This window comes from Mercurialis annua, linkage group LG3 (assembly GCF_937616625.2).
Source record: "Mercurialis annua linkage group LG3, ddMerAnnu1.2, whole genome shotgun sequence".
In the NCBI taxonomy this organism is placed as follows: Eukaryota; Viridiplantae; Streptophyta; class Magnoliopsida; order Malpighiales; family Euphorbiaceae; genus Mercurialis; species Mercurialis annua.
Window position 1 is genome coordinate 58,538,497 of NC_065572.1, and position 27,892 is coordinate 58,566,388.

Below are 27,892 nucleotides of genomic sequence, written 5' to 3' on the forward strand. Positions count from 1 at the left end.
CAGATTGCTCTTAGCGGGCCATAGTTTGTTTGGGCAAGTCTCAAGGTTTGCTTCGGTGGCGAATCCTATGTAACTCGGTTCATCGTATTATGGTGGAATTCGGTTTCCATCACTGCATGTATGAGACTCTATCCATCCCTAACTACCTCGATGATATTCACTTGGTTACTGGCTAGAGGAGTGGATCGTGGTCGGAGTCCACATCATCTCACTGATCGTAGAGAATACTTGTGTCCGCAGTGACACTGTTAATGTTGTTTTGTGGGCTAAAAAAATTTGATGGAGGCATTTGGGTCCATTTTTTGTTTGCGTAAAACATATTTAAATCCCTGCATTTATTCTATTTTGATATTGAATCCATGCACTTCTATTTATTTCAATACTTAAGTTTTCATACTTTTAATTTTGTAGACATTAAGTTCCTCTATTATAAAAAATATTAATGTTTAACAATGTCACTTTAAATAAAAATATCAATTTAAGAACCTAAAAGCAACAAAAATGAAAGTGCAGAGATTAAATTTTAGTGTAAAAATATTTTTTTCACTATTGCACTGCACGCGTTTTATTTCTACGACGGAAAAACATAATGTTTATAAAATTAAAGTGTAAGGATTTAATATTAGATAAATAAAAATATCGAGCTTTAATGTCAAAAAGTAAATAAGTGCAGGAACCATGGGTATAAATTAGCCAAGAAAGGAAGAAACGATTAATCAATGTTCAAAAACACCAATCTTTGCCTCCGAAATTAATTCATCTTCTTTCTCTCCAAAAAAAAGAAAAAAAAACTGAATTGAAGCTTCGAATTTGCAGGTAAGCAAATACCCACTCAAATTTCGACATCAATTTTCCAATTTGTGAGGAGCTGTTAAATTTCTTGAGTTTATCGTTGAAAAATCGAATAATTTGCAGTAGTTCAATTTAATTATTATTCTATTTAGTCAATCTTGGTGTGTTTACTGCTCAGGAAATTCCATAAGCTGCTTGGAATTGAATCCAATTTGAAAATCATCAAGTTGTAATTAGGGTTTGAATTTATTTTATAGATAGGGAATTAGGGTTTACAGATTCCCTTCATTGTTTTTGACATATTTGTTTTCTTTTTTTTATAGGAAAGATGGGTCCTGGGCTTATAAATCCCAATCCAGTAGTTTATCAGAAGAGCGAGTCTAGGGTTCGGAGTACTCGAAGTGATTCTGCTGCGGTTGATGAGTATGCTGTTGAGCCCATTGATCAACTGGAAATTTTTGATATCCTTTTTCACCGTTTCGGTTTTCTTTATATGTATCTACTGTAGAATTTTTTTCTTTTCTTAATTGTTGCTTATGAAACCTGTTTATTTAAGTTTATGAAGCATATGTACTGCTTGGTTTCGCCGTTCATAAATTGCTAAATAGCTTTCTCAGGATTGTGGAAGATTTAGTTTTTAAGGTTTTCCGATGTTAATACATGAATTTTAGACATAAGAGTAGGATCTATGTATGTGTGGATAGAATTATTATGACATGCGAGCTAGGTAGCACGAACACGGACACGGAGAAAAGAGATACTTGAACACGGAGAAACAGTGGTACTTAAGGTTTCCTGTGTTAAAAGTGAAGTTTCAAGTCTGAAACGTCAAGTGTCCGACATGTTTTATGAACGGGAAACGTTGATTGAATGAAAATCCCTGGGTAATCCGCTCCCATGCTGCAAACAGTAAAATCCGAACTAAACCTTGTCGATAAAGTGTCTGTGCTACCTAGCATGGGAGTGTGTGGTGAAAACTGATTACCATTTGAGATATTAGTTAGTTAAAGATTGTAGTAATTTGAAATTGTTGTGTATTGAATTTTTTTTTTTTAATGCAGTGTCTATTATTGTATAGAGAGATTAAGAAGTTCCTTTGAAAAATATGCAAGTCAACCACGTCTTTGTTGGAGTGTATATTTCCTTAACATTCTTACATCATATTAGAGACATAAAAGACCCCGAGCATCCTTACTCTTTGGAAGAGCTCAAAGTCATAACAGAAGACGCAATAGAAGTTAATGATAGTTATGTCAGGTAGTTAGAGCTTATGTAATTCAATTATTCTTCTTCATTATTGGATTTTCCTGTGTGATGTAAGAAATTAATGTTGCTCTTTTGCAGAGTGACATTCACTCCAACAGTTGAGCATTGTAGCATGGCAACAGTTATTGGTCTTTGCTTGCGCGTGAAACTCATGAGAAGCTTGCCTTCTCGTTACAAGGTATTGATATGTCTTCAGATTTCATATTAACTGTTAATTACTGAACTGATTCTGAAATTTTAGGATTTTTAATTGTAAACTAGATTCAGTTCATTCATTATCATGATGCTTTGAGTTCCGAGTCTAATCAATTGTTCTTGATATTGGATTTATTTCTACCAAAGGAACTGATACTTATCTGGAGTGACTTGCAGCTACCTCTTTGGTACATTTGATTGTTTCAATATAGGATTGTGTCATCGAAAAAACAAATTAGCTTTATTCGCCTCATTAGTCATATCTGGATTGTCTATTTTAGACATTTTGCATATAAAAGAATCATAGTCACAAATGATGGATGCGGTTGGAAAGCATGATATTATTTCTATAATTGTTTTATTTATATATTTTCATCTGTTCAATGTTTGTTAAACTTTACAAGACAATGCTTGATTTCCCTGTTTGCCTCTCATTCATAGTTATGATTCATCATCTTTAGGTGGATATAAGGGTGGCACCTGGAAGCCATGCAACTGAAGCTGCAGGTACTATTACTCTCCTATTGCGGATTATTGCATATTTGTTTCTAGGATTGTTTTATTGTCAGTTAATTGAATTGGTAGGAATTTTTTTTTGAAACAACTCCTGTATTTATACGGATGGATATAAATAAAACCATGCCAACTAATTGGATAAGTATGATTAGTTTGAAGCTTAGACTCATGAATGTGGTTAAAATCTTAATTGATGTGGATTTTACGTAGTAGTATCCTCAGTTGCTACACGACCTCACTTAGGATAATGCTTTCTCAGCGATGTGATTTATGTTAGACTTGTGCATGTAATCCATGAAAATATCAAACCTCTGCGAGGAAATGTTACCTTATCCTATTTTCTCTCTTTTGCTTACTTTTGACTTGCATGAAATCATTAATAAGTATTATTTCTTTTCGTTGTTTCTTTATGCAGTTAACAAACAACTAAACGATAAAGAGCGAGTGGCTGCAGCCTTGGAAAACCCAAACCTAGTTGATATGGTTGACGAATGCTTGGGTCCATCATATACTTGAACATACGTTTTCATAAGTAGTTGTTAACTTATATGCGTGCGTATCTTATGTAGCAGCGATTGTCGTAGTCAGGACTATTGTATAATTGTTTTCTGCATTCCGCCAATTGGTTTTTGTAGAATTGGTTTATGGAGGATCCATGCATAACACCAGATATAAGTTATATTCTTGCCTTGGTGCTACCAAAAGATATCCTTTCTGGTTCATCTTTTTGCTTGTATACGCAGGTTAAAAGGAATAATAAATTTAATCCATTTTCTCTCATCTAGTAGCAGAGTTTGTGAACAATTTCAATTATCTGCACAGCTTGTAGTATTCTAGCATGTCAATTTTGCTACTCTAAGACCGTGTTTGGTTCATTGTAATAGAATGTAAATGTAATCACTTATGTAAGAAATTATTAAATTTAGTGAACTTATAACGAAATATTACTTATCTCGGAAAATAAATAGCCACGTAGAGTGAAAGAAAAAGAGAACATAGAAATGCTTTGATGCTTTAAAAAGGAATGGCTAATTTTGTTAACATTTAATATCACTCATCATAGCTAAAATTGTTTGAAATTAGATTTTACTCTTAACAGCTAAAAATATATGAGAGACATTTGGAAAACAAACACAAAGGTTTTCTCTTAATATCAGGATGAACTAACGTTAAAGAAATTGTATTTTTCCGAGCACCGTTTTCCATTCCATTCCGGTGGCATGCCCGGAATTACCATAATTATCAAGAATATCAGGATCAAATGCTGCAACTTTGAGAATTTAAAACAAGTGAGAAAGATGGCAAGAGGAGGGGCTAATGGATTTAAAGAGACATAATTCATTACCAATGTTACAAGAACTCCAAGTTACTATTTTCTTTTGGGTTCCCTCTACATTACAAGGAAGAAACACTAAAGCGAAAAGCATATTAAACTGGAATGACACAAACAAGGAGATAGAACTTTAGTTTCTGAACTAACAGTTAGCAAGTACAACTAATAACAATTACAATTTGGAATGGATAAATAAACAAGTCGGAAAGGAGAAGAACGAAACGTTATCACGTCTTACCGATCAGGAGATAAGCTTTTCTTGTGCTTTCCATGCCTATCTTTTGCCTTCACAGCTTTAGCACTAACGTTATTTTGGTTGCTGATAGAGCCCTCTTGAGCACTGCACATCTGCGACTTCATCTTAAACCCGAATTTCTTCGACACGTTTCCCCATGTGCTGGAACCTTTTGATTTACCCAACTTTTCGATCTCCTGCCTCATGCTCGAACATTCCTTCTCAAGCTCAGAAACGCGCATTCTCATATTATCCATTCCCACCTTCAAAACCTGATTCTCTCTAACAGCCGTGACCCAGCCTCCTCCCTCCGTAGACCCAGCTAAGCCACTTCTTAACTGTCTCGACCCGTCGAGATTGTCTGAAACTAGAAAGCAGCCGGCAATTGAAGTCCTCAGTTGAAGCTGCTCGAAGAAGAGAACTTGGACTATTATCCTTAGTGGCAGTCTCTCATTCTGCGCAGCATGAGTGCATGCTTCCAGTGAGAGCTTCTGGCAGTCCATCAACCTGCAAAGCTGCTCCCTATCAGACTCCGCCAACCATGGGTGTGACTGCAAATTCCACAATCATAGTAAAAGTTAACAAGCTTGAATTACCAATGAACAAAATGTCTTCGAACATGTTTTAATGTTTCTATGTTCTAAAATAATATGGACACGTTAAAGTAGAGACACAGAAGCTACTAAAAGGTGCATATATATAAGTATGTGTTCTTTCGTAATAATGCGACTAGGGTTACATTCGGTTCAGACCTGAATCAAAATTTGGATTTTATTTCAAAACTAAACCAAACAGATATTGTCAGTTCAGTTCGGTTTTTACACACCCTACCTGGGTCTAACTCTAGGGATCCCACCAAGTGTATTGCTATGTAAATAGTATCATATATAATTTAACTTTAATAAGCAGCCCTTTTAAGATAAATGTGCAATAATGAGGTGGTTGTTGGTTCCTACCTTTAGATAGATGTCTATGGCACGATAAAGACCATCATCGAGAGGCCTTGCATACTCGGGAACAGCAGCAGCAAGAGCCTGAAACTTGGGAAGCTTCAAATTCACATCAGGGGCAACCTCTGCAAGATATCCATCAATCAGTTTGGCCACCATTGTAATTGGTGTTAATGATGGTGATCCAATCAACTGCTCGTCATCGACTGAGCATGGAGAGGCCCCGCCAGTGATTTGATCCAGGGCAAGAAAGTGTTCAACTATCCGCTGGACACAGTCAACATTGTAAAGAGTCTCCATGGAATAAGAGAAATTGGGCATCAAAAGATCTTCTAGTGTTGCTTGATCAAGCTGCATTCCAATTCTTTTCTCCAAGGTTGATATACACGAGGGGCTTGCTTTTAAAATCAATGCTGTCCGAAGTAGACCAAATAGGAACTTGGTTGTGACTAGACCTTTCTGCATAGGCAGCAATCTATCAATATCCTCCAATAAAATCTTCTGGTCTTCTTCTGACAGTTGAGCCAAAGCCAATGGAATTGAACGGGAACTAGACTCACTGGCAGCTTGGCGCCGATTCAAACCAGGAAGGTACCTTTTTGCATAGAAAGCAAGGGATCCAGCGAGAATCTCTTGTCTGATGCCACGAGATTCCATTACCGAGATCAACCTCTTATAGAGAGGTAAACTTAAAATTGAGACATCCTCATACCACCAATCTGAGCTGGAATTTTTTGGCCGAGCCCCTGTGCTTATCCCATTCCACAAGACGCTCCCACCAGGGCTCTGCATGGGTCCATGCTCCATCATCGGCCATCCAAATAGATTTGGGTCAGTGCATGCTTTTGTGGCTAATGATTCGATACACTTCTTTGTAATGTGAAGTTCTTCAGCATATGGAAGAATATCATCACAAGTTTGCAGTGCTTTCAAGGAGTCTTTCCAATTGCGAAGGACTACTTGATTAAGAAAGGTCTCAGTCTGCATGATTAGATTGTCTTCCCCATATTCCTCGGTCATTTCGAGATGTTCAGCAGCACATCGAAGGTACACAACATTTGAGGAAGTAAGTTCAAGTTTCACACCGTAGCAGAACTTGGCCAAAAGTTCAAATGTTTTGGCCCCACCAGGAATGTCTGGGAGATTTATTACACATTTTTCATCTCCTTCTTCTGATGCTTCTGCGATCAACCTTTCTAGACCCCCACTTCTAGAAAGCAAAGGAAACTGCATGGAAAAAAAACTGGACAAGTAAGATACAGCGAATACAATATACCGAGTTGCTTAAGACCAAAATTGCATTCCCTGTCCACCATTCCATATAAAAGTCAAACAAAGACTCCAAAGAGAGAAGGACAAGTACTTATCTTGAATCATTTTTTTGATGAATTCGTGGGAGAAACATGAAAGAAAAAAAGAACAGTTGCAAATAATCATGATTAAGTGGCAAAATTTTAGTCACTGACTTTAGGTAGTATGAAGGCTTTTTCTCATGAAACGACATTATTGTTTGTAGAGCAAAATTTCATTAGACATCCCATTAAAACAATGTGGCCTGACCTATACTCCTAATACTTAAGTCCTACCATAGAAGGGGCAGGTGTTGCACCACCAAAACCAACTGGACTTGCATTTTATTTTCTAAATGAACAGCACGAATTGTTTGTAAGAGTAATGGATGTGAGTATGATTAACTTCACACATCAAACATTTCCGATCTTCAAAAAAACTTTCTTTGCAACAAATGATTGGTATGCAGTTATCTCTCGGGACTTTACGTTACCCGCTAAGTCCAATGGCTTCAAGTTATTTATATCATCGTTCATAGATTAACTTTCTCTGTTTATATTTATGTTTATTCAACACACATCTGAAAACAAAAGACCTCCTATCTGCTTGTGCTAGCAAAGCAAACAAATTCCTCTAGAAGTAACAATAAAAGTAGAAATACAGTCAACCAAAGACCGCCACAAAGATAGAAGATATCAGAAAGAAAAGAACGAGGGTTAGCAAACACGGCCACAATAATTAAATGGTCAATAAGTAGTTGAAACAATGAAATAGCAGTGACCAATTAATGACTTGATTGAGAAGAAAAGTTTGATTTCAGTTTACATGCCTATCAGAATGTAATTTTCTTAAGTAATAGAGTTAATCAATAACCAACCAGATCCCCAAATGCACATGGTTGCAACCTATGCTTGACTTGAAACATGAGCAAGAAAAAAGTTCTATGAGATTATCCAAACAGAAAAGTTTGATATAATTTTATTGGTATAAAAGTTCACCTTATGAAGATGGAATGACATTTCCCCAACTTCCACAATTATATCACTAGGAAGCCCAGTTGTGCAGAACCTACAATTTTCGTGTTCAGATGAAAGATTAAACAAGAGTAACACAATATTCACATAAAGGAACCATTACCAAAAAACAATTATACATTGTATCTAGCACGTTATTATGCTTTAACACGAGTTATATCGTATGCAAAATATTCACCGAAGGTCCAAAGTTAGAAGAGATATGGAGGTATCTAGTTTGGTCTGATAACACTTTAAACTACAGCACAAACTTTTATAGTAGAAAATACTACATATTTTATAGAAAACTCTTAGAGTTGCAAGCTTTTAGGCATAAGCATTGCTAATTGGAAGCATCAACATTACAGCAAGTAAAAAATGCAAGTAAGCTTTCTCGCTCAGTTTTAGTGACTTCTATTTCGGATCTCCATTGTAGAAACCAGATTTTAACTTCAGGGCATAAACATATAACAGTTTATATACAAGAAATCAAACAACCATTACTGAAGTTAATTAGAGACAAGATGTGAAATTAGGACAAAACGACACGAAATGGAAGGAAATTACAGAACACATATAAGAGAAGAGTGTTTCATACCAGGCCTGCCCTTGCCTATGGAAAGCATCACTTTTAGATCCCAGTTTCATACAAGCCATTTTCTACAACCAACAAACCCTCAAAAAGCCAAGAAATTCCAAATCAAATGAACTTTATACTTAAGCACCACTGTCAAATCAAAGCCAAATCTTCAAAGAACTTGAATTGGTATCAAAATGCAGCTCTTTTCCCTAATACTTGGCTAAAAATCAACCCCTAATCTACACAAAGACTCAGCAATCTTACAACCTTCTAAAAACACAAAAAAACCACTCCATTAACACATACCCACTTCAAGAAAAACTCCAAAAATCCTGTCCAAACCCACAAAAAATTCAACAGCAACTCAAATCAAGACACCAACTTTGAACTCTTGTCAACAAAAACAAGACAATAACTTTAGGTCAACTCTTTCAAAATTTCCTACTTCAAAAAACAAAATATTACCAACTATGGACTAAATTAATACACCTACCAACAATGAATCAAGATTCCAAAAACAAGAATTTGTAAGTTAATTACCAAAACCACTCAATAAATACCCATTAAAGAATAGACAACAACTGAGCCACTGTTTGATTAAACCCACAAAAGATTTATATTATGTCTGCAATGTAATGATATACAATGCCAAAAAGACTTGAAATTTGTGAACATAAGATGGGGTTTCAACTTTAAATGATGAGAGCCAAGAACATAAAAGCTGAAAAAGGAAACAACTTTCCTTCTCTTTCTATCACTAAATAGATAGTACGCACATTTCATTCAATCAATTCGCACCCTCGATGTTCCATTTTTCACATAAAAAATCTTAAAATAATACGGTTTCGTCGTGTCCGTGTTTAAGTGTTGTGTTTTTCCGTTTCCGTGCTATCTAGATAACTATAAAATACATAGGCTTAAACTTAGGCTCACCATGTGGGTCCAATTGCTTAAAACACACTCATTACAGTTCTGGAAAATGGGTTTAAAGAGAGAATCTTTAAAATCTTATAATAATGGTAATAATGAAATCTTTAAACAGTGTACTTAATATACAAATTGACCAGAGAAAAAGGAAAAAAATTGGGTTTTTGTTTTTGTTTTTGCTAGGTTTGATTAGTGGGTGTTAATGGAGTTTAATGATAAGTGACGTTTTGAGAGTTACATTACAGGTAGCTGTTTTGTTCCAGCTAGGCCATGTGCATGCGTTATATAAAATCTTTCCACTCATTTTCATGTTGTAAGAGAAGTTTTTGTAATGATTTTCAATGTTCCAAAAGATTTATCAATAAAGGTCATTTTACCCCTTGAATTTAACGCAAAAGTTTAAAATGTCTAAATCTATGTTGTATAACAAAAAATACCCATAGTTTGTGATTTTTGAATAAGTTTACACCCGGAATTTATAAACTGATATAAAATTGGAATACATATTAAGAGTGTGACCGAATCGAGGCAACTCATGAGATACTCATAATTGACATGAAAAAAAAATCGGAGTTGACTAGATTAATATCGAGTTGAGTTTGAACTATACAAGTTAATTATAGAGTCGGGTTCAAATTTTAAAGTACTTGACTTGAGAAAAATGTCTAATTTTTAAAATAATTTTCAATGTTCAAAAGATTAATCAATAAAGGGTAACTTCACCCCTTGAATTTAATACAAAATATTAAAATGTCCGACAAAAAAATCCCCCATGGTTTGTAATTTTGATTAATTTTACATCCCAAAATTGACAAGCTGACACAAATTTAAGATGTTTATTGATCGAAAATTGATAAATTGTGGGATTTTTTTTGTCATAAAATATAAATTTGGATATTTTGGATATTTTATATAAATCTAGAAGGGTGAAATGAGAAAATCAGAAAACAAAATAATATTAGTAGTTCTTTTCTTTAGCATTTTTAATTTCAGGGCACCATGCAAGAATGAGACCACCAACAAAGACCCCCAATTTTCGGATTTTTTTCTTTTTTTAATTTGGAAAATTCAGGATTTCTTCCCTTATACTTTTATTTTGAAACTTTCCACTTTCATAATTTTAATTCGGAATCCCAACTTTCCCTTTTTCTTTTAACTGAGGTTTTTAAAAAATATTGTTAATTAATTGTCATTTTAAAGAATCAGTGAGGCTTTATTTTTATTCTAAATTTATCTTTAGTTTTTAATGCTAGTTTATATTAATGGAATAAGAGACTGTATAATTGGAATAGAAAATGATAAATTCGATAGAAATAGTAAAGGATATTTTGGTGATGATACATTATTTTTTTCTTAAATTTGAAGAACTTATTAAAAGTAAAAATCTGTATGCATTGCATAACTTAAAAGGAGAGTAAAAAAAAGATATAGTTTCTTATAGAAAGTGTGATCCTGCATAAAAGAATGAAATATTTTTTTCCGATCAATTATGGGATAGAAGATAAATCATTATTTTTCATAGGCTAATAATCACCCACGACCTCTGATTTTTGGGTCTGTAATCACTAAGGCACCGTTTGGATTGATGGATTCTAAACGATGGATTTTAAACAATCAATGGATTTGGACAAAATCCATCGTTTGCCTCAAAAAAAATTTAATAGAATCCATGAATTTATGGATTCCCTCATTTTCTACAATCCATCATTTTTTAGGGTTTTGATTTCCCACCTACTAGGTGGGAAAGTCCAAATCCACCATTTTTTATGAATGATGGATTGTTATACTATTTTTTTTTCCATAAATAATGTTAAAAACCATTGATTTTATTTTCAATCCAAACGATGGAATTTTAAAATCTATGGATTTAAATTCCATTGATTTAAAATCCATCGATTTATTAAAATCCATGGATTTTAAAAAACCTCAATCCAAACAGTGCCTTAAACCTCTGATGTTAAAAAAAAGGTAACTAAATTTCCTGATTTTTGTGATGATGCTTGCTAAATTTTCTATGGACGAAAATATCCATGATATCATCTTTTTTGGTCGACTGACATTCTTTTAAAAAAATTGCGGCGCCACGTCAGCTGTCACATCATTAAAATATCCTAAAAAGTTAAACCACTCAATGCACCCCTAAATTTAATTTTAAAAAAATTAAAAAAGTTAACCCAACCCAACTCAATCTAACCCAAATTAACCACCGACCCAACCACCACCGCCATCCGACCATCGCACATGCTGCCACCCAACCACTGTCAGAAGAACAGATCCGCCATGGATATGTTCATGAAGAACAAATCTACCATGGGTCTATTCATGAAGAACAGATCCGACATGGATCTGTTCGAACGATCTGTTCTTCATGATGAAGAACGGTCTGTTCTTCATGAACAGAGATGAAGAACAAGGCGGAAGAGATGACCGGAGAAAATTTATTTTGTTTATTTCTTTAATTTCACGACTATATATATCTTGAAAAAAATTGAAGTTAATATATTTTGGTTTAGTTACTCAAAACTCCCCCACCTTTTTTTTTTCAATAGCACTCTGACGTAGGAAAATCTCCAATTTTACCCTAATTTGTCTTTTTATATTTCAATTGTACCCCAAATTGAATTTTTTTACTCGAATTTATTACTATAAGGATGAAAACATTCCAAACAACTAAATTTAAGGACAAAATCATATTCTTTTCTACTTGAACAAATTCAAACAAATCCTTCAACTTTTAAAAAATTCAAATAAGTCATAAATAAAATTTTATTTAGATACATATAAAATATTTTTTTTTAAATTAATAAATTAAAAACCGACATATCAATATTTTTGAATCCAACACCGTTTTTTTTGGACCCACCACCAGAGTCCTCAGCTGCCGCTCGTCTTCCATGGAAGACGAGTAGCTTTGCTCGTCCTTCCATGGAGGACGAGGAGGTCTTGTCCTCCATGGAAGGAGGATGAGCAGATCTGGTCCTCCTTCTTACATGGAGGAAGACTAGTTCTCGTCGTCCACGAAAGGAGTGCGAGCAAGGGGGCGGCGGTGGGGGGTGGATTTGATGTCTGGCTATGGCAGACCCGAAAAAAACAGTGAAGCGTTTTGATGTAATTAAATAATTTAATGATCCTTTTTATTATTATTTGTTGAATTTATGAGTAAGAAAACTGGCTTAATAAATAGTTTGACCTTTGAACTTGTATCCTTTTATCCTTATAACCTCTATATTTAACGTTTGACCTATCGAACCTCTGAACTTGTTAAATAATCCCTTTTGACCTTTGAATTTAATAATTTTTAAATGTTTAATCCCTCCTCGTCCACCTGGTTTTGATGCTTGTATTCAAACAAAAATTAGCGCGTCAGGACAAAAAAGCAAAACTTAGGTGGGAAAAATAAAATGGCTTAATACATCGTTTGATCCCTGAATTTGTACTGATTTACCTATTTGACCCCTAGACTTTTTTGTTCTACCCATCAGACCTCTAAACTTGTTAAATTATTCTTCTTAACCCCTAAAATTGAATGTTTTAAATTTATTTTAATTTATATTTCATATGTAATATATATTTTTTAATTTAATTAATAATTATTAATAAAATATCTTATATAAAATAATTATTTATTTTCCATTATATATATAGTTTATTTTGCATTTATTTTGTATAAATTATCAGTTTTAAAAAAATTCTAATGAAAAATAATTATACCTTATTTGTTAATTATTTTTATTTAATCTAATATTTATTTTAGTTTACTTTATTTTTTATTAATTATTAATTATTAACTTTTTAAATAGTATTTATTTATAGTTTGTATAATATTTATTTTATGAATATCATAGTTTACTTATGTTTATTATCTGTTCATTTAAAATTTATTTTTTATTATATAAAAACTATATTTACCAATAAAATATAATAGTTTTGCTTGCCATTTAAGATGCCTCTAACCTGGTCATTCATATCTCATCTCGTCCGTTGTAGTTGCAGAATAAATGAAAATAAATATTAAATTAAAATAAAATAATAATTAATTAAAGTATACATATTTTTCATTAAATTTTTATTAGAACTGATAATATACATAAAATAAACGATATCATTTAAATAAATAGTATATAAATTATAAAAAAACAATATTTTGTTTAATTTTTTTATTATTAGTTATTGATTAATGTAAATATATATTAAAACTGAAATGTAAATTAAAATAAATAAAACTCTCAAGTTTATGGGTTAAGAATGATAATTTAACAAATTTAGATGTGTGATGGGTTAAACAAAATATTTAGGGTTCAAATAGGTAAATTAGTACAAATTCAGTAATCAAACGATGTATTAAGCGTTATATATTTGGTGATATGGCAAACTTGCTGACATGCGTTTAAGACCCAATCTCCGTTTGAGGAGTTAAGAAGAATTAGTTAACAAGTTCAGGGTCAAATGTTAAATTTATAGATTAGATGGATAAAAAAGTACAAATTTTAAAATCAAATTATGTATTAAGCCAAAAACCAACGAGCTGTAGCTCAAATGGTATAAGCGCTGGACAGTAAACTGTCAAGGTCGTGGGTTCAATTCCTCCCACAAACGCTCCCCCTCCCCTAATTATCAAAAAAAAATGTATTAAGCCAAAAAAGTTTATTTGTACCAACAATAACATTAACATCCGATTAGTACTAATTTATCTATTTGCAACAATGTGAAAATTGTACCGGAAACTTCCATAGTTCATTTATATAAAAAAATGAGTGCCCCACAAATAATTGAAAATTTAATTCCCTAAACACATTTATCTTTTGTAAGTTTATTTCAACTCACAAAGATTTCTACATGCACAAAATTAAATTGAGGTCTGAATGAATTAATTAAAACATCTACAATAACAAATGGTAAAATAAAAATTTGTATTCTTTGGAGTTGGACCACAAAATTAAAGAATAGGCACACATAACAAAAATAACATATATATAGACACAATCATGGATGGAAAAAAGAATTAATTCATTAGTTTTGAGATATGAAGCCAACATACGCATGCTTCTAATCAGTTATATCTTATTGGCCTAATTACTTAAAAAAAACTCCCACCTTATAATATGTTTTCGTTTATATCCTCACCTAGAAAAAAGTTTATTTGTATCCTTTTTTTGATTTTTCATTTTCATCTCTACCCTAAAATTTAAATTTTTGAAAATTAAATTAACTAAAGGATGAAAACATTATAAATGATTAATAATATTAATGTTTAATTAGAATATAAACTAAATATAAAGAATCATTTTGAATATTTTTCCAAATAAAAAGAGGTCAAATTAGCTCTTTAGGATACAGACAAAAATGAAAAATCAAAAAAGGGTATAAATGAATTTTTTCCTAAGTCAGGATATAAACGAAAAAATATTATAAGGTGGGGATTTTTTTAAGTAATTAAGCCTATCTTACCAAAAAGAAAAACAACTTCAAGTCGTTGCGTTGGACATAAAAGAGCAATTGCAGGTAGGGGTCTAATGAGTTAGATTTATTAGTTTTGAGCTCGATTTAACTATAAAATTAAAAATATAATTCGAATTCTATTGAATTATACTTAAATTCCGTTTAGATTGAGTTATTTTTGAATTCATAAATATAATAAAAAATTTAAAAAATTTAAAACTAATGAACTAAAAAATCCCTTCAGTGTTTTTGGTTCGGTTTAACTCGGTTTTTTGATTTGGTTAGATTTTTTGTCACCCCTAATTGTTGGAGTGCTTATTTCCTCTTTTGCTTCCATGAATTGGAGCATATCATTCTTTTCAGCGGCTGCTTTTGCTACCAGGTCCGCCTCGGCGTTGTCATCTCTTGCTATTTTGATGATTTACCTTCATCCTCCTCTATTCTCTATTTATTTTGGCAATACTCTTGCCCTTTTGTGATATTTTGCCAACTTTTTCTCCTTTGTAGCGATAGTTCCTCCGACTTGCCCTACCACCAATTGGGAGTCACAATAGATTTTGAGATCTTCCATTCTTACTTCTGCAGCCAATGCCTATCTGATTCGTATTCCGCGACATTATTTGTTGCTGCGAAATCTAGGTTGATTGCGTATTCGATTCTTACCTTGTGTCTCTTAAGATGACACTTGTTCCTGCTCCTTTTTTGTTCTTTACCCCATCTATGTATGGCTCCCACTGGGTATCCGGGTTCGCCTCTATAGATGCCCGTAAATTGAGAAGATGGTGTTGGCTCTAACATCAACGTCCAAGAAACTGAAGCCATATTTTCTAGGGCACTTAGTGATAGTACGAACAGATCAACCACTAAGACAAGCGCTTCAGCAATTGATGCTTAAACATCTGTTGCTGAGCAAGCCCATATAGTCAGAAGTCTCATACTTATACATCTCAATATGCTAAGACACCACACCAACAGTACTAGTGAAAGAGGAAGAAGGCCAACAACTCCCAGTCGACTATGTCATCCAAATACTGAATGATGCGGACCCACTTGAATGTTTTGATTTTCAATGTATTATAATACGATAGGAATATTTTGGCTGATGATGAGATGAATCGTCCTAATGTTGTTATTTTTCCATTCAGGATTTGGACTTCGTGTTGGTTCTTTAGTGGGGCCATCTCCATGATAGCTTTTATTTTTTCAAGATTTTCTTCTATTTTTCTTTGGGATGCCATGTATCCTAAGAACTTTCCTCCTCCTAAGCCGAATGTGCATTTGTTGGGGTTCATTTTCATGTTGAATTTGTCAAGGACTTTTATCTATGCTTGGAGGTTCCTTGGGAGTTCTTCTTCTTTCTTATTTTTTACCGATCACATCGTCCACGTATACTTCCATTGTTTTCTCAATTTGTTCTTTGAACATGAACTTGATCAGTCGTTAATATGTGGCTCCCGTATTTTTCCATCCAAAGGGCATCATCATATAACAAAACGTACTCCCATTCGTTATTAAACTTATTTTGACTTGGTCTTCTTTTCCCTTTACGATCTTGTTGTATCCTTATGCCATATATACAAAGCTATAGAGTTTGTAGCATTTGGTCGTATCTACCAATTGGTTGATGTTTGGCAACGGGAAGCAATCCTTGGGGCAGGCTTTATTGCGGTCCGTGAATTCGACGCACATGCAGAATTTCTTTTTGGTCTTCATGACTAGCACCATGTTGGGTAACCATTCTGGATATTTGGATTCCTTGATAAACCTAGCATCTTGCAGTTTTTCTATTTCCTCAATGATTGCTTTCAATCGTCCCTCAAAATGCCTTCTTTTCTTTTGTCTGACGTGTTTTTCCACTGGATCCACATTTAACTCGTGCCCTTGATCTACCCCCTTTATTTCTAAAGCTTTAACTGCGAAAGTCCCCTGAAGTTTCTTGAGTACCTTTTTGATGGCCTTCTTCACAGACTTAGAAATGTCGGTCCCGAGTTTTACCAACTTTTTTGATTGACCTCCCATCTTTTATTTCCCCTACCGGTTTGGTCATGGGTTCTTCACAGGGTATGTTGAGTATTTCTTATATTGGTAGTAGTTCTTCTATAGCGGCTCTATGGCATGATTCTTCTTCTTTTAAGTATTAGGTTATCGTGAGTGTTCCTTTTACTGTAGGGAGCATCATCCTCTAGTTTCTTATGTCGACCGCTGCTCCTGACTCATACATAAACATTTGTCCTAGTATCATGTTGTAGGGTAGCTTTCTGTCAACTACATGGGATGGGGTGCTGATTGTTTTCTCCGTTCCCTTGCCGTTCTTAAGCAGGATTCAGATGGTGGCAGTGCCTATCGAGGCTTCACCCCTCATATCCCTCTGATCTCCTTCGGGTGTAACTTTATCATTATCATGCTCCCTCCCGAGTATCTATCAGCGTCTCATGTTACAATTTTGGTTACTGTCCCAAGATTTACAAATATCCTTTCATCCCTCTTCCATGCACTTCCGCCTCGATTATCAACGATTCCTTTCCTATTTCTTTTTTTTCTTTCCATGATCACATGATATTCGGTTATCGGTGTTATTTGTTGGCTCCGCTTGTATCATTTTGGAGCTTCCTGCTAGTCCTCTTCTCGAGGTCTTTTGCTCGTTAGTAAGGCAGCAGGTGTTTCTATATTGGCCTCTTTTTGTGTTGGTGGGTGGTGTAGGTATTTTTTATTATGTCGATTATCCCCGTTTTTATCAATATAATTTAGTTGTTCTTGGAAAATTTGCATTTTCACAAATGGCGCCAAATGATAGATCCAGGAATGTAGGAGCAATTCACAGCGTATCTGTTTGCCTGGTTCTACCTAGGATGCCATAAGGAGGATGGACGTCGGGATCAGATCCTTGGTCCAATATGATGTCGAAGTTAGTAAGGATAAGATGGCATATGAATCATATGCAATTTATAAGGAATAGTGCGTACCTTTAAAAGTGGTCTTGACCTTATATATATATATATACATACATGTATGGGTATATATATATATATATATATATATATATATATATATATATATATATATATATATATATATATATATATATATATATATATGTATGTATGTATGTATGTATGTATGTATGTATGTATGTATATGTATGTATGTATGTATGTATGTATGTGTATGTATGTATGTATGTATGTGTATGTATGTATATGTATGTATGTATGTATGTATGTATATGTATGTATGTATGTATGTATGTATGTATGTATGTATGTATGTATATATGTATATATATGTATGTATGTATGTATGTATGTATGTATGTATGCATATATATATATATATATGTATGTATGTATGTATGCATATATATATATATATGTATGTATGTATCTATATATATATATATATATATATGTATATATGTATGTATGTATATATATTATATATACATATATATATAGGCTGAATACATAGTTTGACCTCTGAACTTGTACCCTTTTACCCATCTAACTTTCAAACTTAACGTCTCACCTATCGAACCCCTGAACTTGTTAAATAACCCGATTTGACCCCCGAACTTGATAAATACGTAAACATTTAACCCCTCCGTACACTATTTCTTCTAGAACGTTTCAAGTGACAGGTGGACACGAAGAGTTCAATACTTACATATTTATCAAGTTCAGGGGTTAAATCGGGTTATTTAACAACTTCAGAGGTTCAATAGATGAGACGTTAAATTTAGGGCTAAACTCATATGGAGGCCCCTGTACTATGCATTTTTTAATTATCTAGTCCCTGCACTTCTTTTTTGCTATTCCGAGTCCTTAAACTTACCAATTTTTATTCAATGAGTCCTTTTTAATGGATTTAAGCGCGCGTGTGTTTAATCTCTGTTAAAACTAACAGACTTTCTATTCAATGAATCCACGTAGGAAAAAAAGCTGACGTGTAAAATGTTGTCAACATTCTTCTTCTTCTCCACCAAACTTCCTCTCTCTACTGCTTCTTCTTCTCCACCAATAATTATTAAGTTTCTGAAACAGTAACAAAAGCTTCATACATTCAAAAAAACCAAAACAAAAGAAAAGCTTCATTCTGAAACTCATTACTTGAACCAAAAAGACCACCAGAGCCCCAAATCTGTCCAGGCTCTTGAGCCATGATTCAGTAAAAACTCAGTTCAATGATTGAAATACTACACTAACAAATTAAAAAGAACAACAATACAACATTGACATGAAATTAAAATATGGTGAAAAGGGTATGTCCCGTTTTAGCAATTATAATCTTCAATTAAGATTTATTTTTCTTTTATTTATAGAATAGGGACTCTGGCATTTCACGTTGGATTCATGAAAAGCTTGGCCTGAGATGGGAAGAAGATATATGGTAAATGAGAAAATTTCCTTGATAATTTCTTTTTTAAGAAAATTTAATTTTGGGTGAAATAAAATAAAATGGAGAAGAAGAATGAAACACCGTTTTGGTTGAATTTGAATTGTAAAGAAGAGAAGGAAAAAGTTGTTTAAAGGTCCTCTAATTTTATGTGTTTTTTCTAAATGTTAGAGACACATGGCTGATGTGGCTGTATTGTATTTCTAACACTCGCACAAACAGAGTTTGAGTACACGCTACTAACATTCTGTTAAAAAAGGATCTATTGAAGAAAAATTGGTAAGTTCAGGGACTTAGAATAGCAAAAAGAAAGTATAAGGACTAAATAATTAAAAATTGGTTTAATACATCATTTGACCCCTAAACTATACACTTTTATTCTCTGAGACTCTTAAACTAATTTGATATTCTATTGGACCTCTTAACTTTATTTTTTGTTCTATTTAACCCGTCATCTGACCTTTTTCATCCAACGTGGCAAAAACGCGTGTTTTCAAACGCGTTGAAGCGCGTGAAGGATAATTAAAATGCATAACTTGTTCTATTGAACCCCCGAACTACACTATTTTGTTCTATTTGACCCCTGAACTTATTTTATTTTCCTATTGCACCTTCAAACTTTTAATTTTTACCCATTAACCTTCTCAAAAATACAATTATTTAACTTTTATCCATTTAATCTTCTAGAAAAATAAAAAAATATTGAAATTTAGTCAAATAATTACATAATATAACTTCTTGTACATGTATATATTTGTTTACACTTCAATAATGATAAAAGAAGTTTTGTCTTTTTAACGATATTATAAAATATATAAATTTACTATACTGTGATAATATTAAAAACAAGACTGATTTTTTTAAAAAATTATAATTTTTAGTGTATTTCACGAATTTCCAATTATAAAAATTTTAATACACCAGCTTTTAATTTTTTGCAATTTCAAACTTTTCAAATCAATTCTGAATTTTTAAAATTTGTGTTAAAATTGGAAAACACGCTAAATTTCATGACTTTTAAAGCCTTAAATGATTTTTTCAAATAATATGTAAAGTACATCATTTTTTATTTTAGATTAAAAAAAAATATTTAGACTTAATATATTTTTTGACCTCTAACCTTACCTTTTTATTTCCTATGACCTCTAAACTATTTTAGTGTTCCATTGGACCTCTTAACTACGTTTTTTATTCTATTTAACCCCATGTCAGCAAAGCCATGTCAGCAATTTTATCCACGTCATCGCGCGTGGTGTGCACATTCCGAATGAGGGGTTAAATAGAACAAAAAAAAGAGTTAAGAGGTCCAAAAAAATAAGAAATTAGTTTAGAGGTTGCAGAGAATAAAATGGTATAGTTTAGGGGTCAAATGATGTATTAAGCCATTAAAAATTGCGTAGTACAGGGGCTCCGAGATGGGTTTGGCCTAAATTTAGGGGTTAGATGGGTAAAAGGGTACAAGTTCAGAGGTCAAACTATGTATTAAGCCCATATATATATATACATACATATATACATACATACATACATACATATATACACATATATATATGTATGTATATATACATATACATACATACATACATACATACATACATACATATACATACATACATACACATACATACATACATACATACACATATACATACATACATACATACATACATACATATATATATATGCGAGTGTGCTAATATTTTTTTTAATTGGCGAGGTGGAATTTTATGTTATTCCATCAATAACCTAAAGTATTGAATTGATCTCTTTTTTACTTGGATAAAATTCAAATAAATCCTTCATATTTAGCATATATTCTAAATAAGCAAATAGTATTTGATATTATAAATAGAATAAATAACCCTTTTTCACAAATTCAAAATTCAAAATAATATTTTATATTTAATATAAATTAATGGTAATAATGTTTTCATATGTGATCAAACATTTGAACGCCTCAAACTCCGCCGTCGCCCTCCTCCGACCCCGTTGCAGCCTTCCGACCCGCCAAACCGCTGGTTAGTCTTCCATGGAGGAAAGATGAACCAGATCTGGCCCGTCTTCCACCATTGAAGACGAACCTAAAGGAAGATGACATGGTTCTTCCTCTATGGAGGAAGACGAATCAGATCCAACTTTCGAGGACAAAAACGGGATCAGAGGAAGGTTGAACTGTCACGACCCGAAATCTCGAGTCGAGACCGGTGCTAGGGAATGGGAGTGGTTGCTCCGAAACCCGTAGCAAGCCTGAAAAACACTATAAATTTTTCGCTTTTAAAAGAAATGTATGAAACATTTACTAAATAACTGATGGGACAAAACATCAGAGTTTAAATGCGCTTTAAAACCTTTGAATACAATGAGACTATACTAATCTACTGCGGATAACTACTATTGTAGCGCTACTGAACAAAATACCACAATTCAAACAAGGAGACTTCGAGAAGCAAACAAAGTGAAGTCTCGTCCAAAAAGACAGGTAACGATCCTGAAAAATAATTCCACAACGTGGGTCAGATATACAGGTGAGTTCATACAGTTACAAATAAATATTACATAAAGTTAAAAACCGTTTTATATTTAAAATAACTTTATGTATTTTCGAAATCCTTTGAAAACGTCTTTAAAACAATTGAAGTCTGAGCTCACACATAACATATTTTGACAAGTCATTCCATATCAATAAAAGTCAACCATTCACCTTGACTTTTAAATTGAAAACACATTTCTCAATTCCATCCATCTATCATTGATGGCAAAACTAACAAATGTAATATACACACATATTATTATGGGGTCGATAGCATAGCTAACCGATCAACCATATTCACCTGAGACCGATAGCACAGCCAACCGATCTAATACACACACACACAATATTATGGGACCGATAGCACAGCCAACCGATCAACCATATTCACCTGAGACCGATAGCACAGCCAACCGATCTAACACACACACACACACACACACAATATTATGGGACCGATAGCACAGCCAACCGATCAACCATATTCACCTGAGACCGATAGCACAGCCAACCGATCTAACACACACACACACACACACAATATTATGGGACCGATAGCACAGCCAACCGATCAACCATATTCACCTGAGACCGATAGCACAGCCAACCGATCTAACATACACACACAATCCTGACATCGATAGCACAGCCAACCGATGTAACACACACACACACAATCCTGACATCGATAGTACAGCCAACCGATGTAACACACAATCCTGACATCGATAGCACAGCCAACCGATGTAACACACACACACACAATCCTGACATCGATAGCACAGCCAACCGATGTAACACACAATCCTGACATCGATAGCACAGCCAACCGATGTAACACACACACACAATCCTGACATCGATAGCACAGCCAACCGATGTAACACACACACACAATCCTGTCATCGATAGTACAGCCAACCGATGTAACACACACACACAATCCTGACATCGATAGCACAGCCGACCGATGTAACACACACGCACACAATCCTGACATCGATAGCACAGCCAACCGATGTAACACACACACACACAATCCTGACATCGATAGCACAGCCAACCGATGTAACACACATTCAAGCATAAGCAATTGCATAATAATTTTAAAAACTATGTGTGTACCTTTCTATATCAAAATAAGATATACATATAGTATATACATAAAACATACATCCATACAAGGCATGTAAACATATAACACCGCAACACATATATCACACAGTATGTTAAAATATGAGACTTTACGAATACCGAAATATAAAAACATGTACTCACAGAAACCGTTTAACTACGGTATTACTCCATCAATGCTCCTTAATACAACTCCGTTAATTTCCTTGGTCCTCCGACCCGGTAGCTCGACAACTTGTCGAATCTAGTTAGGATCAAAATATTAATTCTCTTAATTAATAAAATCCTAACTCCAGAATTAACTCTATACCATCTTAATTAGATTTAATTAATTAATTCTAGTCTTCAAATTATTTATTATTTAATAAGTTCATAACTTATTTTATTCATGTAATTTTTCTTTACTTATCTCTTTTTACACATAAAACCATTTTTCAGAAATATTCATTTAAATATTTCATTTTTCATAAATATACTTTAATACACAAAATATTTTTTTTTCATCAAGTAATACTTTCCATTTCAAATATATTAAAACAACCCTATATTAGCTTAAACTCCACTTTTGGTCAAAATACCAAAATACCCTCAAACTTTTCAAAATTGACCATTTAGGTCCTTTTGTAAATCAATCGATTTTAAAATCGACAAAATTACTTAAAATATCCTAAAATCATTTTACCTCAGATTATTAACAAATATAATCTGGAAATATTGGAAAACATACCATGTAACCCTTCAAATTTGGAAAATTACAATTTAACCCCAAAACTCTAGTTTTCGGCAAAAACATTCAAAAACCATCAAAGTTCTTTAAAATTCTCAAAATCATTTCAAATCAGATTATATACATCAATAATCTGGAAATATGGTTAAATTACAGGTTGGTCCTTTATTTTTACAAAAATTACATTTTAACCCCTAAACTTTAAATTTTGACAATCAAGTCCAAACCCAACCAAATTCAATAAATCATCAACTCTCAAACTCAGAATCCCATTTATGTTTTGATCACTCCGGTCACCAAATTCCGGTCACCGGATTCCGGTCAAACTCCGATGAGCTTTAAAAACCGTTAAAACGTTCAAAAATCATTTTTACACAATTTTAATCACCCAAAAAAATAAACCAATACATATTTATTTTAATTAACATGTCAAAACAGCAGCCCCAAAATTAAAATAAATTATTTTTCATAATTTTAACAATTAAAACCGAAATAACCATTAATAATCAAAACCGATTATTAATCCGTCAAAACACCTCAATTAAATCAATTAAATTCCATAAATAATCGACATATATATTTTCATACATTTTTCATGAATAATTTCTGCCCGGAAATTGAAATGACGAAAATACCCTTTTTAAACAATTTTTACCGAATAAACAATTATCAAAAATTAAACCCGATTAACAAACCATTAAAAATTCACCATTAAACATTTATTCACCATCAACCCAACATCTAACTCAAACATAAACCAATTTATTTCCAGAAATTTAAAATCCATTTATTTATCCTTTTTAAGCGATTTTTAAGCCTTTAAAACTATTAAAAATCGAACTCCAAACCATTAAATTAATACCCGAAATGTTTAACATTTTTAATCCACAAAAATCACACTTTAAAGCATACATTAGTTAGATCAGCCCAGAAATTAAAAATAATAATTTAATTTCACATAATAAAACCAATTAAAACCGAAACCCATCAAAACAATAATTAAAACCGATTATTTAAGCATCAAACCACAATTCTTAACAATCTAAGCATGTATTTAAAACCCAAATAATATCAGTAAATTAAAATTAAAATTTGAGGTTGAAGGTATACCTTGATCCTACATGCAATTGTAGATTAGAAATCTACGGGAAAATTGCAACGTTTTTTGTTAAGAAATGTTTGTGAGAAAATGAAAAGAAATGGAGGTTGTGCTTTAGTTGAGAGCTTGACAATGGCTATCTCAAATGGTGATGAATATGTCTAGCATTATGAAGAAGAATATTAAGAAACTTGGGCATCAAGTTTGTCTAGAGAAATATCTAGATATTAGTTTGATGTTTTATTTATTTACAAGTTTGCCATTATGGCATTCTTGTAAATAAATCGAACTCTAGGGGCAAAATAAACTCAAGTTTCTCAAATATTCAAAAACATTAAATCATAACATATGGGCTGAATTAAAATATTTTTGGGCCTATAAAATAATTAAAATAATTATTTTGACGGTTTTTTAGCGTAAAATCACAAAATTCACATTTAACACATAAAATTGCCAAAAGTCAAACTTAAGGCAAAACACACTTCAAATCACATTTTCACACTTATAAATTCATCTCGTGAATTTATTAACTATTTTCGAGGTCCTACTTAATAAAAATTGGACACGCGCGAAAATAAATACTAAGAATAATACGGGGTATTACATGGACGGAGTCGGAGGCATTAACGAATCTCACATTCGTCTTCCATGGAGAAAGACAAATAAGCCTCACGACAGTTTCCGGAGGACATGGCGGGTCGAAGGGAGGCGTCTTAGAGAAAGAATGTAGGTTTTAATTTATTTAATTTTTAATAAAATTAAAAAATTTAAAGTATATTTTTAATAAATTTATTTAGCTTTAATAATATTTAATTAAATTTTTAAAGTAATTTTAAATTAATTATGATTTTAAGTTAGATTTTAAAATTTTAAAATTTTATTTGAATTTTTGTTGAGTGAATAGGAATATAATTTTACCTTGAAATTTAGTTTTTTTGAATGATTTCATCATCGTTCTAAATTAAAAATTTAGAGTACAATCGAAAGTTGAAAATGCGGAATAGAGTAAAATTTACGATTTTAAAAAATCGGAGTGGAATTTTAAAAGAATTAAAAGGTTGGAAATTTTTGAAATCTTCTATCTATTTCATTTATGGAAATTTTTTTGATTCGAGAATCATGTAAGCTTCTAACGTTCGAAAAGATTTAAACATGCTTCCAAATTTTTAAAAGGTACTCCCTCCGGTCCATAATATTTGTCGCATTTGGCCATTTCACATAGATTAAGAAAATAATAAATATGTCTTGATTTGTGTATTGTTTTACTAAATTGTCCATATTAATTACCACTTATTTTATATTTGACTAGTTTTTTTAATCTTATAAAGTATTTATTACTAGGGATAATTTTAGAAAAATAGCAATTAATGCTTTTTTGAAACTCTAATGTGACAAGTATTATGGACCAAAAGAAATTCTCAAATGCGACAAATATTATAAATCGGAGGGAGTAAATAATTAGGCCTTCAATTTTGATAATCAAGCCCCAACATTCCATTTATGAGTTTAAATTGAAATATGATTATTTATTTTTTAAAGACGTTAGGAGCATATTTTTTTTGGATGTTAAAGACTTATTTAATTTTATAGACAATTTAAGAATATAGATGATTTTTTTTCCTTCAAATTGATTTTGCTGTGACCGAGGTAATAAGCTTCCAAGAGAGGCAAACGCAGAATGACAGAGTTGGGTTGCTTGCCTTTTGGAAAACGGATTTCGAGAATCGAAGTCTCTTTGGAATAAACGGCGGCTATTATCACGCCTCTTCCCACTCCTTTTTCTTGTAAAACACTTAAAATTCTTGTTTACAAATTAGTATAACCACATAACTAGTGCTTTTAATTTTTGTTTTTTTTTCAAAATAATGCTCTTAAAGCCACCATATTTCAAATTGGCTTTACAAATAATTTTTACTTCAACTGATTTAACCGGTCTAATTTGGATTTTTTATTTTAATAATAAATTATTATTAAATTATAAAAAATAAATTTAATAAATAAAAATTATAAAACATCAAATTGCTCATATAAATAAAAAATTTGAAAAAGTATCTAAATAAAGTAGAATAAGTATATTCAATAGAGTGCTATTTTTTTATGCGAAATTTAGCATGAAATAATAGTAAAATGCTATATTTAGCATAACATTTAAATTTTATCTCCAATGTAACATGTTAAACAAAATGTTATAACTATTTACGATAATAATTATTTATTATCTTTTTTATTTAATATTTTCGAATCACGTATTTTAATGTTTTCTTATTTAGTTGTTCATATTTGATATAATGATGAGCTTTTTTAATAAAATTTTATTTTCAAAAAATCTTGCTTATATGGTCAATTAAATCCAGAAACACTGCATTATATGTGTGGGGACACCTTATTAAGAAAATCGACGGATTATACAAAATTAAATTATTTATATATTTTCTTATTATGTTGGAGTGTGATTTATTATTAAAAAAAAGTAATCCATCGAGATTGTAAAAATGAATAGAAAAAGCACAAAGTTTAAAATATTTTTTTAAATAAAAAAAATTAATAGGGATAAAACTGTAATTAAAAATGATTGTTACTGGTTGTTAAAATTTAGCATATGCTATAATAGGTGCTAAATTTAACACATGATATAGCATATGCTAAATTTAGCATTAAATGTGCTAAATTTAACATCTTTTCATTTTAAATGAAATTATCGGGTTTGTATAAACCTAGCTATTTTTTCATGATGAGAAACTATAGTGGCAATTGTCTTCATACTAATTTTTTGATCTATACTATATATTTTGAGTGGCTTATTTGATGGTCGAAAAGTTCTATTGGGTGATTGTTATATAGTATCATCATTTATTTAAGGTATGACTCACTCATTATGATGAGGAGTTAGTATCTTTGCATTGTAAATATTTTAATTTCAGATATGAAGTTTAGCCTACGATAAAAAAAAATAGCATTAAATATAACATCGAGTTGGAGTCAGTTTTTAAATTAAATGTTAAATTATTAGAATTTAGAAAAGTACTTTTACTTTAAAACACCTCATTTTAACATTACATTGGAAATGCTCTAAAGATCTAAAATTATAAAGAACAACAAACTACATTTTAATCTAATATTTATTTTTCTTAATGTAATAAAAAATAAACATGTTCCATATCGAATAAAAAATTGAGAAGAAAAATAAATTCATCAATTAGTATTTTTACGTGATGAAAGCGATTTAATAAAAAGTTGCAATCCTAAAATTTAATTTATTTTTTTATATTAAAACACTGTAATTATTTTCATTTTATTTTATTCGTCAATTTTTATTTTTTCATATATTACAAATATATTTATATTATAATTTTTATATAGTTTTTATTTTTACTTTAAAAATTTAATATAGTCAAATACATCATCAATTTTATATATTAATCTAAATATTAATATTAAAAATAAAAAAAAAGTATGTGTTAATATTATAAAAAATGA

The 27,892-nt window shown here is 31.9% G+C and overlaps 2 protein-coding genes across 2 annotated transcripts; one reads left to right on the forward strand and one right to left on the reverse strand.

The window, feature by feature from the left end:
• The first annotated feature begins 705 nt into the window (after positions 1–705).
• On the forward strand, positions 706–3,549 carry LOC126675537 (protein AE7). Its single transcript, XM_050370191.2, has 6 exons — positions 706–816; positions 1,116–1,253; positions 1,950–2,049; positions 2,137–2,236; positions 2,715–2,760; positions 3,185–3,549. Exons 2-6 carry the CDS (start codon positions 1,121–1,123, stop codon positions 3,283–3,285), a joined length of 480 nt encoding a protein of 159 aa, XP_050226148.1. The 5' UTR covers positions 706–816; positions 1,116–1,120; the 3' UTR covers positions 3,286–3,549.
• Positions 3,550–4,087: 538 nt separating this feature from the next.
• On the reverse strand, positions 4,088–9,183 carry LOC126673359 (BTB/POZ domain-containing protein At1g30440). Its single transcript, XM_050367469.2, has 4 exons — positions 8,189–9,183; positions 7,576–7,645; positions 5,294–6,514; positions 4,088–4,888 (listed from the first exon to the last, which is right to left on the reverse strand). The coding sequence occupies exons 1-4, from the start codon at positions 8,245–8,247 to the stop codon at positions 4,337–4,339; spliced, it is 1,902 nt and encodes a 633-aa protein (XP_050223426.1). The 5' UTR covers positions 8,248–9,183; the 3' UTR covers positions 4,088–4,336.
• Between the last annotated feature and the right edge of the window lie 18,709 nt (positions 9,184–27,892).

What these genes read in the sequence shown, in the direction of transcription:
- LOC126675537 (XM_050370191.2), top strand. Translation starts at nt 1,121, where the DNA reads ATGGGTCCTGGGCTTATAAATCCCAATCCAGTAGTTTATCAGAAGAGC. An exon ending in GTTAATGATAGTTATGTCAG is followed by an intron (nt 2,050 to 2,136) that starts GTAGTTAGAGCT and finishes GCTCTTTTGCAG; the next exon opens with AGTGACATTCACTCCAACAG. An exon ending in CCATGCAACTGAAGCTGCAG is followed by an intron (nt 2,761 to 3,184) that starts GTACTATTACTC and finishes TTCTTTATGCAG; the next exon opens with TTAACAAACAACTAAACGAT.
- LOC126673359 (XM_050367469.2), bottom strand. Translation starts at nt 8,247, where the DNA reads ATGGCTTGTATGAAACTGGGATCTAAAAGTGATGCTTTCCATAGGCAA. An exon ending in CATAGGCAAGGGCAGGCCTG is followed by an intron (nt 7,646 to 8,188) that starts GTATGAAACACT and finishes CGAAAATTGTAG; the next exon opens with GTTCTGCACAACTGGGCTTC. An exon ending in CCATAGACATCTATCTAAAG is followed by an intron (nt 4,889 to 5,293) that starts GTAGGAACCAAC and finishes TGGAATTTGCAG; the next exon opens with TCACACCCATGGTTGGCGGA.